This window comes from Anneissia japonica, unplaced genomic scaffold, assembly GCF_011630105.1.
Source record: "Anneissia japonica isolate Jap-2015-1 unplaced genomic scaffold, ASM1163010v1 scaffold287994_len634616_cov204, whole genome shotgun sequence".
NCBI lineage: Eukaryota > Metazoa > Echinodermata > Crinoidea > Comatulida > Comatulidae > Anneissia > Anneissia japonica.
In genome coordinates this window covers 65,390-77,512 of record NW_022707798.1, presented here as the reverse complement: position 1 = coordinate 77,512, position 12,123 = coordinate 65,390, and the positions used below count along the sequence as shown (strand labels likewise).

At 32.6% G+C, this 12,123-nt stretch overlaps 1 protein-coding gene, 1 long non-coding RNA gene and 2 other non-coding genes across 4 annotated transcripts; all 4 read left to right on the top strand.

Moving 5' to 3' along the window:
- The first annotated feature begins 674 nt into the window (after positions 1–674).
- Positions 675–2,697, top strand: LOC117106414 (forkhead box protein D3-A-like). Its single transcript, XM_033247777.1, has 2 exons — positions 675–2,005; positions 2,284–2,697. The coding sequence occupies exons 1-2, from the start codon at positions 919–921 to the stop codon at positions 2,349–2,351; spliced, it is 1,155 nt and encodes a 384-aa protein (XP_033103668.1). The 5' UTR covers positions 675–918; the 3' UTR covers positions 2,352–2,697.
- A 4,372-nt stretch (positions 2,698–7,069) lies between these two features.
- Trnat-agu lies at positions 7,070–7,143 on the top strand. Its single transcript has one exon. It is a non-coding gene; the product is annotated as a tRNA-Thr (tRNA).
- A 433-nt stretch (positions 7,144–7,576) lies between these two features.
- Trnat-agu lies at positions 7,577–7,650 on the top strand. The gene has a single exon. It is a non-coding gene; the product is annotated as a tRNA-Thr (tRNA).
- A 1,440-nt stretch (positions 7,651–9,090) lies between these two features.
- Positions 9,091–11,522, top strand: LOC117106416. Its single transcript, XR_004445061.1, has 3 exons — positions 9,091–9,488; positions 10,189–10,333; positions 11,218–11,522. It is a non-coding gene; the product is annotated as an uncharacterized LOC117106416 (long non-coding RNA).
- The last annotated feature ends 601 nt before the right edge of the window (positions 11,523–12,123 follow it).

Sequence of the window (12,123 nt, the reverse complement as noted above, 5' to 3'; positions counted from 1 at the left end):
ATATATATATATAGTATATACTGTAAAATAAAATCATATACTATATATATATATATATATAATTAAATTTAAGTCATACATTCGTTAATATACCCTTCAAATAAAAATTTCCTTGGAAAAGATAATAAAATAAATAATAATAAATTAAAAAATATTATAAAACAATTTCCAGTGGGTTTGCGGTTTGATCAACTTGTTTGCTTCTCCATATAACAAACTATAGAAATGATCCCAAAGTAAGATCATAAAACAATTGACCTCGGTAAAATAATGAATGTAATTTTTCAGTTAATTGTTCGGAATCATTATTGGACCTACATAAAACACAAGAAAGTATAATACATACTCCAAGTATCGAAATACACGCCATCGCCTTGGGATTCAATATTTCGGCATTAATTATGTCATCATCAGGAATGAAAACTACATAAAACACTGTTTCCTAATTACACAATTTTTAACCCAATATATAACAGACACGTTTCAAAATTACTTAATAATAAAGACTTAACACATTCTTCCACCAGTTAGACTTAACACATTATTCTGTCTTTAAATGTATTACGTTATCAAACATTGTAATGAACAATAATAGATAAAAGCGCGTGGCTTCCCACACACATACACACTACACAATTGAAATAAAGATATTCAAAAACAATTAATGTGACTCCAACGCTACAGTAGTAAACTCCCTTTGTATTCACGTTGGTAGCGTCCTTTGTTACACATACTAAACTGTGTAACGATTGAAACAATAGCTTTTGTTTTACACAGTTGACCAATCACATCACATTTCGACAAGGTGAGCTCCAAATCTTAGTGTTTATAAACTGTGAAAATTATTATCATCTTCATTAGCCACTTTGAGCTTTGGAAACAACAGACAAATATACATTTTTGAAAAAGTTGTAGAATATGGCAGGAGTATTGAGTAATATGAACTGGGTTGCCTCGCCAGACTCCACCGTTCATGAAGCTGTTCCAGATAGTGTTTCTGTTAAACTGGTGGAGCCTCAGTATTCTGATGATGTTGAATGTGTTACAAAGGGAATACAAATAATTGAATCACCGACCGAAACACCGAAAGTCAATAAGCGAAAACGTCCACGACCAGACTACATGCGGCGTATCAAGTCTCCGTTTTCTTACATCGAGATGATAACCTTTGCCATTGTGTCCAATCCCAATACTATGATGACGCTACAGAACATTATAAATTTCATGCCGAAAGCTTTTTGTTGCCTTCGTGGGGGTTATGAAGGATGGAAGAACAGTGTGCGTCATACTTTGAGTATCAACGATTGTTTCCAAAAAGTTTTGCGTCGTCCAGATAGGCCTTCAGGAAAGGACAACTTTTGGATTATGAATGTAGATTGTAAACATTGTAGGTCGTCAGGAATGGAGAACGATTGGAAGTACTTAAAACTACGTTATCAGCAATATGTACAGGAATTTATGGTTGATTCATCAGGCGTGAAAATTAAATCTCCACCCAATGTAAGATTTGACAACAATCAAAAGACAAGATCACCTCAAGCTGCAGTGAGTCCCGTGAGTTTTGTTTATCATCAAGTTGAATACCCACGTCATATGCTAATGCCTTATGAGAACTCTGTGCATGCGGTGAACCAATCAAAAATTCAGTCAGTCTCGTATCCAATGGATCTTTCTACTAAATCTCATGACAGTCGAAAACGACAATCTTTGGATGATGAACCACTTGATCTAAGCGTGAAAAGACAGAAAACTTCACCATCGACTTCTGCAACAACCGGACAATATGAGTTTATTCAGGGAAGTTCGCTAAACGGATCTTGTTCGCCTGACAGTTGCAGTCCACAATTGGTATCACACAACAAATGTAGAACTTCATTTCCAGAACAATTTAGCAGCAAGCTTCACTGCCCTCTCAATGCTAACAGAACCAGGATCCTGAACAACATGACTGGACGTATGCGTGTATATGATCAAGATAGACGAATAAGAATGGTGCAAAATTTCGGTGAGTTCAGCTTTAATTAAATTAAAATTAATGTAATAATTGATAAACGTATAAAACAACATTCAATTATATCCAATAATAAGTCAACAATACGACAAATGAATTTGTATCCATGGTTTTCATTTTTCCCCCAAATTTTTGAATGAATTTTTGTATTTTAAAATTTTAAATCTATTTAAATGTTTTCACATGGTTTAGTTTCACGTTCACTCCATAATTTTTTCGAATTTTTGTTGACAATCATTAAAAAGGAATGTTTATTATGTTTCTTTTTCTAGCTGGCGCAAGAACACCAATTTACATACTGAGCAACATAAGTGGTCAAGTATATTCAGCGGAAGGATAACCCACACACTGAATGCAGTAGTATATGCCTAACGCAATATTTGCCGATTGTTAACAGTCGATGCATTTATTATGTTTTAGATTACGTATATGATTATATTATGATGTATTCTACAGATCATTTGATAAACAAATCTTTAATCAACTTGTGAAAATTATTTATGTAAAAGTACATGAGCCAAGTGGTGCAATGATATGACGCAATACATCAAAGTGCTACATGTGTAACTATTATTGCTTGCAATTAAAATAATGTATTAATAAAATTATTTAGATTTTATTAGTAGTAGTATAAAATACTCCTGAAATATGTTATTGTTGAGTGATTCTGAAAGTGGACATTGATATACCGGTAATGTAAAAAAAATATCAACACGCATGTGTATATGTTACAAATGTGTATTAGTTCAATAAAAGTATGTAAGGATATTTGTGAGTTCAGTTATATTTTTGTACGTTGTATAACTCGCATCAGAAAAAGTCTTGTGAATAGTAATTATAATAGTTGTTGATGATGAATAAGATGATGTTGATGATAATAATAATGATGTTGATGATAATAATAATGATGATGATGAAAACAACGATGATGATGAAGAAGATGATGTTGCTGTTGATGATAATAATACATTAATGATGATGGTGATAATAATTAATTAATGGTGAAGACAGCGGTAATTCTACACTCAAACTACACCGACGTATGCAAATAGGCCTATGCCTAAACTATGAACAGCATCTCTCAAAGCTAATTTTACTTACAATGCTTAGTCAAGTATTTTGTTTATAGCTGGGGTGGAAATAGATAACATAGCGATTTAAACAGTCCTATATGTATACAGTAAGAAACATAAACAAAATTAAAACACATCATACCATTTTTACGGTCTTTTGCCAAGTTTTTTCAGTAATTAAATAATTGATTAAATTCTATCAGATAACTGAAAAAATTATTAATTTGATGTCCCCGACACGTCCATCTATTTGGTTTTTTTAATTTAATTTTTTAATTTTTTTTTTTTTTTGCGAAAACGACCATCTTTGAATGATGAACCACTTGATTTAAGTTGTTTTAATTGGATAACCACTGATATTTATTTACGAGTAACTATATACTTATAGTCTATATTCTAATAGTAAATATCGGTTAGACATACAAATTCAACCCGATAACTAGTTATAGTAGTAGGTAAAAGTTAGATGGATATAGATAATGACTATATATAATTTCATATTATAGTATTAATAGTTATACACCATTAATGAATATTAACGGATGAAGAGATAGAAATATTATATTCAAAAGTTGCGTCGACATTCTGTTATGTAGTTTCTTCCGCACTGCTTCATGTTAGCCAATAATGTGTCGATTACTTTTAATGTTATTTTTCAGCATGTTTAAATTAAACGATCTTGATTCGTATGAAGAAGTGTACATATTAAGCCTAGTGGCGTGTCACGTTTATTAACAATTTTATTGAAGGTGTATGTTCAGGGCTAAGAAAATCAAAATTGTCGAAAGATAAAAAAAAATAAATAAAGAAATCCACCAGCTATTAGTACTACGAGACAGAAATCTGATTCATTTTAGTCAAATTCAAACTTAATTCTTGGCCAGCGAGATTTTGAAGCGTAATTCTCCGTGTAAAAGTTCCTTGTTTTTCTTAAGCTCTTGGTCTGCTAACTACAAGAGCTGTTGTGTCTTTAACTATTCTGAACCAATTTGTTTTTCCTTCCTCAAAGTTATTATGGTCTTCACAAAGTGGGATTATAAAGTAGAAAAGCAATTGTGTGTAACCTCGGACACAAACATGGGTTCCGTCCGTTGCATCTTCGCTGCAATGAAACTTAGAACACGTTGTAAATGATTTTCCTGTTTCATTCTCCCATTCTTGACGCCAATAATGGTTTGGTGTCTGCTGAGCAGTATCGGATACGATCTTTGCATAAGGCTCGTCAAGTCCTAACTGAGCGAAGTTTATCACCATGTTATGTTTAAGTGCTACAATAGGCCATTCCATTATCCTGGTTTGTGTCGCAAAGAACCCAAATGAAGTGTTTGTAACGTTGCGTTTTCCACACTGTGTAATACCAACTAATTAGTAATAATGCAAATCGAATAAGAGCGTAAAGCGCCTCTATAGATCACTCTCCGTCTTTACATTTGTCTTTGCGGAGACGCATGGCGGTGCTCTCCACACAATATTCGTTAAAGCTCCATTCATTCTTAAAAATTTCAGTTTTTAAGAAAAATCTAATTTTTGTATAATGTTATAAAGATTTATAAATATAATACGGAATTGCTAGTTTAAATGAATTTAGACATTCCTAAGAATGAAAAAAATGTAAAATAAGACTGAAATGCCAAAAATGTGCCAAAAGTGCAAAAGCTACCTAATAATAAAAATAATAATACATGAATAATTTGTTAAAAAACTGATTCTGACTGAGATTTTGACACTTAAACAAACAAATCTCAGCCTAATCGAACGACCGCATTGTGCGAGATGCGAAATACAAAAACTAATCTCATTAGAGAGGACGCACTTTATTGACTGTATAAAGTATAAATAAAAGGGAGAGTATTCCAGTTGATGCGATCTACAACCTCTGAATTTGCCTAGTAACGATGAATTCGTCGAGAAAATGGTAATATTTTATGAGAAATAGTCTGTATTTCTCATTTTTTTTATTCTTTTGCGTAAAACTAAAAAATGCCAATATTTTTCCATAACTAAAATTCATGCCAATATTTTTCCATGATTTATAAAAATTGGAGTAATGCAAATGCATATTTTCTAAAAAAAGTCAGTTTTTAGTGAAATTTTGCCGGGAATGGGGCTTTAAGTATCCGACAAATGCGCAGGAAATCAGGATAGCCTATTACTGGTTATCTTTTTTTTGTTGTGCCAAAAGTGCAAAAGCTACCTAATAATAAAAATAATAATACATGAATGACATTCACATATGACATAGGCCTAATATAATTTGAAATCGACACAAAAAAAAAAAAAATAAATAAAAAAAAAAAATAATAATAATAATAATAAGAAATTATAATTTTTCTATTTTTTATTTATTGAAGTCATTTTCGTCTTAGCCCTGTCCAGGCCATGTCCAGACTATTAATTTTATGTTAAATACACAGACAGCGGGGTTTTCGACCCAGTTGTGGTCTTCGACCCAGTTGTGGTCTTTCACACTACCTACGAACCATCTAATAGGCCTAATTTGATCTAAATTGCACATCGACCGTTATAAAAACAAGAACGACAGCTCACCGATAAGTGCGTTAAACTGAGGTTACCGCCATACAGAGTATTACGTTTATTTATCTCTTTATTTATTGGGTATTCACGACTTTTGGTTCTTTAGAACACATCCTTAACCGACCGCACCATCCATGTGACGTGCCCTATTAATGGTAATTTCAATAATGTACAGTCCTTGCTGAATCCCCTGGTTTGCTTTGTAGGTGTAGGGGACACCCTGGGTTTAAACTTAAAAGAAAGGCCATGAACGTTTGTTGGAAATAACCTTTAGTTTATGTGTACAACAATTCCTGCACGTTCGTTAAAAATCTGGTAATAACAAGAACAGCAGTGAGGTTCTGGGGTCCGCCTTGCGCGGACCCAAAAACCCCTCAAGTTTGAGGGTCTATATTTTAAAAATGACTCGGCCCTACTTGACATCGGTATTACAATTCTTTAGCGTCATGGTAAGAACTCAGTATATTGCAGCCATAAGTTCGAGTCTCACTGACGTCAAAAATTGGTTTTCATGTTCATTTTATTTTTGGGGTTCTTAAACGTCATGGTAAGATCTCTCAATATCACTCTCGTTATTGTATTTAATGTACTTTTTAATATATACTTTTTGAATTATGTTTATTTTTGTTGTAATTTTAACATCACTTCTCATTATGTTAATGAGGAAAAGATTTGTGTTTTGTTTTGGAAACATAAAACCTCTTTTACACACACTTCGAGATTCTAACCTGTATGCCAAATGACAATGTTTAATTAAGTGAATATTGTGACGTGTGCCTCACACATAAATAACATAAACATTTGTCTTTTGTCCAGTTTACACCTGTATCATATAAAATGGTCTCTATCTATTTTTGTAAGTTATCCAAACAGTGGAGGATTCAAGTGAGCCCAGCCGGTCGGCCCCTAAAATTGAGATAAAAAAGAAAATTGTATTCAAATTTTAGTCTGAGATTGACGTTTTCGGGCATCTAGGTGCCATAATCATAAATTTTCTTACATCAGCCCCAGACAATGGTGGGGCTCAGGTAGCCTAGACCCCCACCTATGAAAGTCCTTCCCTCTGTCCCCGCTAATTCAAATTCCTGGATCCGCCACTGCAAAATTTGTTGACATTGCCATTTTACACAACCGAAGCGGCGGACGCTCCCACGTTTTACCTGATAATGTGTCTAAGTCCAGGATCAAGACACTTAATATATATTTCTTCATAGTAAAAATACGCAGTCCAGACGGTGTACTGTACAGATGAGGTGGTCAGACAAATAAGTTCGAATAAAAATGGCTTCATCTTCCTTTAATATGAGCGTGGATGTATGAAATACTGGTCATTTCGGCCCTGAGTCGTTTTGGCTTGGAGGTAAAACATACATTATACCTCTTTGTTTAAGTTTTGCAAGTGAAGACAGCATTCATAAACTATCATTGTAAAAGAGTTAGGTCAGTAAGTGGCGCTGTGGCTTAGTTGGTTAAAGCGCCTGTCTAGTAAACAGGAGATCCCCGGTTCGAATCCGGGCAGTGCCTATATTTTTGTTGCTATATTATATAATAGTTTTATATTACCTTTAATTCACAATGAGCTTTGTTTTCAATCTAAATATTATAACCTTTCTTGCATATGGAAATGTGGTCACAACGTAATCTATTTAAAGATATGACGTAATGAGTAAAAATACAATGACAAAGCCCATAATATATGGGCACATCACACAAATTTGTCACATAGAATTTGATAGAGAGGACTGAGCTTTACAATAAATGTTAATGGCAATGTGATACAAGACGCTCGTCAATATATTTATTTTCCCCGATTCAAAATAACATAGAAAAACATGCAGAGAAGGAGGTACGGTTTTATTTGCTTTATAATGTGAGCTTAACAATACTGCATACTTCCAAAAGCTTTAAGAGTGAATACGCGGACTCAATATAATGTAATCATGCGCAGATACCAAGTGGCGCTGTGGCTTAGTTGGTTAAAGCGCCTGTCTAGTAAACAGGAGATCCCCGGTTCGAATCCGGGCAGTGCCTTAAGTGTTTATTTTTGTAATCTCTAAATCAAGATCGATGGTGCCTTAAAGAAGAAACCGACAGCCTGGTGGTTTGAGGCGTATTGAGATATTATACTTTTACACCACTGGATATTTTGTAAAAGTTCATTGTAAAAGTGTAACAGTTCTTATGATCCTCGAATGCATGTTCATTTTGTTTTTCTTCTGTATGTATGATAATTATTGAAATATCATCCTTAATTGAAAGTGCAAAATGTATTTTTTTTTATCTAAGCACTCCATCCCCGGGGCCTCTGGAACCCATGACCAGAATCCTCCTTGGAAAACACGGACTATGGGTCTGGCTTTTAACAAGCAAATTAGATTAACGCATGTAGTGGCAGAATAGGATCGAACCCTTGTGGTTTAGTTGGTGTATGTCTTCTAAAACCCGGTTCAAATCCCTCTAAATACAGTGTCTCACATTTGAATATTCAAACCTGTAACTAAGTTTTCTGTATATAGGATTATATATATGTATATATATAATATTATATGATGGTATGATATATATGATATGATATATATAAGATCTGTCTCTTATACACATCTATATTAGTATCTCTGTCGAAATGTCAATCATTTTATCCAATAAATCATTTTAACCCATTGTTTGTGTTCTTTTATTAGACAACTGGTAGGTTGGCAGATCTCCCCAGAGGAGTGTACTGTTTGGATAATAATCGTCAAGGTGACGTTCCAAGATTTGCGGCTGGCTCAGACCGGACTTTGTACGATGTAGAATCAACGTTGAAAATGTGTTATGTTTTCAACCAAAGACTTATTGTTTATTTAACGTTTTCTCAACGTTAAATAAATGTTGAAAATATATAGTTTTTTACTCAACGTTATTTTAACATTGAATTCACTTTGATATCTGGTTGACATTTTAACATAACAATTGCATTGTTTATTCAACATTTTTCCAACGCTAAATTTAAATATAGGCCTAGCCTTTATTTCAATGTTAATCATCGTTGAAAATGTGTTGTGTTTCTACAAAGCACCCATTATTTACTCACCGTTGTTTCAACAATAAATAAATGTTGAAAACTGGTTGAGATATTAAAATTTTAGTAACAACATTAGTTCAACATCTTTTCAATGTCAAGTTAAAATATAGTTTTTATTTTAACGTATAAGCAACATTTAAAATAAGTTGTGTTTTCAACCCGGAGTTTAAGATTTTACCAAACTTTATTTCAACAATGAATTCACTTTGAAATCGGGGTGCGATTTTAACATAACAATTGCAATATATTTATTCAATATTTTTCCAACGTTAACTTTAAATATAGTTTTTATTTCAATGTAGAATCAACATTGAAAGTAGGCCTACCCATTATTTACTCAACATTATTTTAACAATAAAAACGTTGAAAACTGGTTGAGATATTAAAATCACAGTAATAACATCTTTTCAATGTCAAATTAAAATGTAGTTTGTATTTTAACGTATAATCAACATTTAGAATGTTATTTTTTTCAACCAAGTTTAAATTTCTTTAACTCAACCTCAACTTGATATGAAATTTCATAGAAATAATTGTACAAGATTTATTAAAGTTTACCTCCATGGTGGGGTATAAAAAAAACTCATAGGCCTATTATGAGAGCATATGATCTTTAATCATTATGGTAATTACATTGGTTCTCTGTCCTTGAAAGTGTGGCAAGTAATGGGCTAATCGGATTAGGTCATTAGGTACAGACCAATCAGAAACAAATGCTCATGTTTTGAAGTATGTATCAGTTGCTGTAAAGCTGTCTTCATACACAGTTTACATACTAAAGAATTTCACCATTATCAAATAAATGGTAAGAACTGTATATTTGTATACTATATTACAGGGTGTATCTAGGCTAGCCCAATATCGTAACTGTATAGGCCTGCTTTATATTATTATGTGGTTATCTTTTGTTCTAACTAAGATTTAGGCCAGCCAGCCCGCTGGCCCTAGCTGGTAGAATAGACTAGGCCTAGACTAGAGTACTGTAGGGTAGTGTAAGGGCATAGATAGTTAGCATAATTTTACTTGTTCGGGCTACACTGCAAGTTCGATGTGTGGGCTAAGTTTAAATTATTAGCGGTAATTTTTAATCGCCTAGGCCTAGACTTTTCTTTGCAAAATGGCCACGTCCTGTGTTGAAATGCTATAATATGGTCTATATTAAATTAAATATAATGTTAAAATGTGGTTGCATGGACAAAGTGCAAAAATAAAACAGCTAGGCCTAGGCCTATTATGTGTGTTTAATAATTCATCTCATATCATGGGCCTACATACTGCCAGTGGAGCCTCATCACTGTCATGTCATCAGTAATCATTTTCTTCTTTTATTTTTTGAAGATGTTAATAATGTAAATTTTTATATTTTCTGTCAATAAAGAGAAAAATTAACAATAGGCCTATCTTTTGATGGTTAGTGTTATAAATAATAGAAATATAAAAATAGATATGGGCTAATTTAGTTTTGTGTATAGGCCTAACTATAAATAATATGGTATTTCTTTCAGGTTTTCAATCCATTGACAGGAAGCCATGTTTGTTGCAATATATTGTTTGTGGTAGACACTCGGAAGAAACCGACTATTGAATGTGTATTATTTGTCTCCTGGTACAAAACTGATGGAAGAGCAGCCATGATGAAGCAGTAAAAAGGTATATAATTTTTATTGTTAAATTTTGCAAGAATATACTGCACATTTGCTAATACCACTATCCTACAGCAATAGGTGACTACCCTACTGTGTCACAGTAATAACCATTTGTTTCTTAATTAAAGTCTTGGGTCCCTAAGAAGTCATACAAACAGTAAACAGCATTTGTCTTAATCGTCGTTTTACGACGATTATAGTCGTACGAAGGCGATTATTAAGTTTAAATTAATTGGGGACAGTCAAATCGTAAATATTATCTTAACATACTTAATATTCTTCAACGATAAATGGCACCTAACTTCGTAGTATGATGCTGTCTGAGTTGCCCTTAAAGAAAAATGTATTTAAATCTTTGAAAAAAAAACACATTCTATTATTGAAAGATGTGACTTAAAGTTTTTTTCAAACTTACTTTTGTTCTCCATCCATACATGTTGTTTGATGTTGTTCCTAATTATTTAGCAAAATGTCAAATTGTTTGAGTTTAAGCCCATTATAAACCTAGGCAATTACTGTACTCTCACAACATTCAATTGAATATTGTGCATATCAAAAGTAATAAAACTGAATGAATATGTGTATTAGGTTAAGTGCCACTCTCTATACAGAAATCTCTAACTGTCCATGTTTGCAGTACTGTAGTTCATAGTGAATATTTTTCAGTATTTGCATGATTATTGGTAATGCTTGCAGTATATCAATGTAGATTGCTCTGGGAAGAACAGTTGTTTCAACTATCTACATGTAGATAGTATTTTCATTTTTAAAATTATACTACATGTAGTATAGTATATACATTTTTAAAATTTACCTTACAATTAACTTTAAAATAATATTTCAGTCTTTGTTTCAAATATTTTTGTTTTGTTTTTATCTTTCACAAAGGTTTTTGGATACCTTGCTTCAATACCTCTGGTCGGACAAGAAAAGACCTGGCTAAGGAGTAGAGCTTCAAATAATTTATCACCAAGAAAGTTACTGATTTAATCCGAATCCTGTGACGCGAAAGATTCTTAATTAAGCTAAGTGTGCAATATTAGGTCAGTTAAGACGACAGTAATGCATAGGTATATTTTGAAATCTAGACATAGTAGCTGTTGTTATATTATTGATTTAAACATGCCTGTATAGTACAATGCATACTATTTTATGTTTTCTGCAAGTTTCAATTAAAGAAAAATGGTCAAGTATATTTTGAACTCAGTGTATTTTGTAAGTTTAAAGGATTAAACATTGACATTGACTCAACATTGAACATTTTACATTGAATTAAACATTGAACATACTACATTGAATCGACGTTGAAATTTACGTTGATGCAAACTTTCATTCACAACCAAAATTCAACATTGATTCAACATTGATCGTTTGACATTATTATAACGTTAAATAATTGATGTTGAAACAGCTTTAGACATTTTACGTTGAATCAACGTTGAAATTTACGTTGATGAAAACTTTCATATTCAACTAAAACTCAACGCTGATTCAACATTGATCATTTGACGTTGTTTTAACGTTAAACATTGACGTTGAAACAACTTTAGGCATTTGACGTTGAATCACTGTTGAAATTTTACGTTGATTAAAACTTTCATATACAACCAAAATTCAATGTTAATTCAACATTGGTCATTTGACGTTGTTCCAACGTTGAAAAATTAGCGTTGAAAAAACCTTAGACATTTGACGTTGAATCAACGTTGAAATTTACGTTGATGAAAACCTGTCTCTTATACACATCTAGATGTGTATAAGAGACAGCAACATTAGTTCAACGTCTTTTCAATG

What these genes read in the sequence shown, in the direction of transcription:
- LOC117106414 (XM_033247777.1), top strand. Translation starts at nt 919, where the DNA reads ATGGCAGGAGTATTGAGTAATATGAACTGGGTTGCCTCGCCAGACTCC. An exon ending in AAGAATGGTGCAAAATTTCG is followed by an intron (nt 2,006 to 2,283) that starts GTGAGTTCAGCT and finishes TTCTTTTTCTAG; the next exon opens with CTGGCGCAAGAACACCAATT.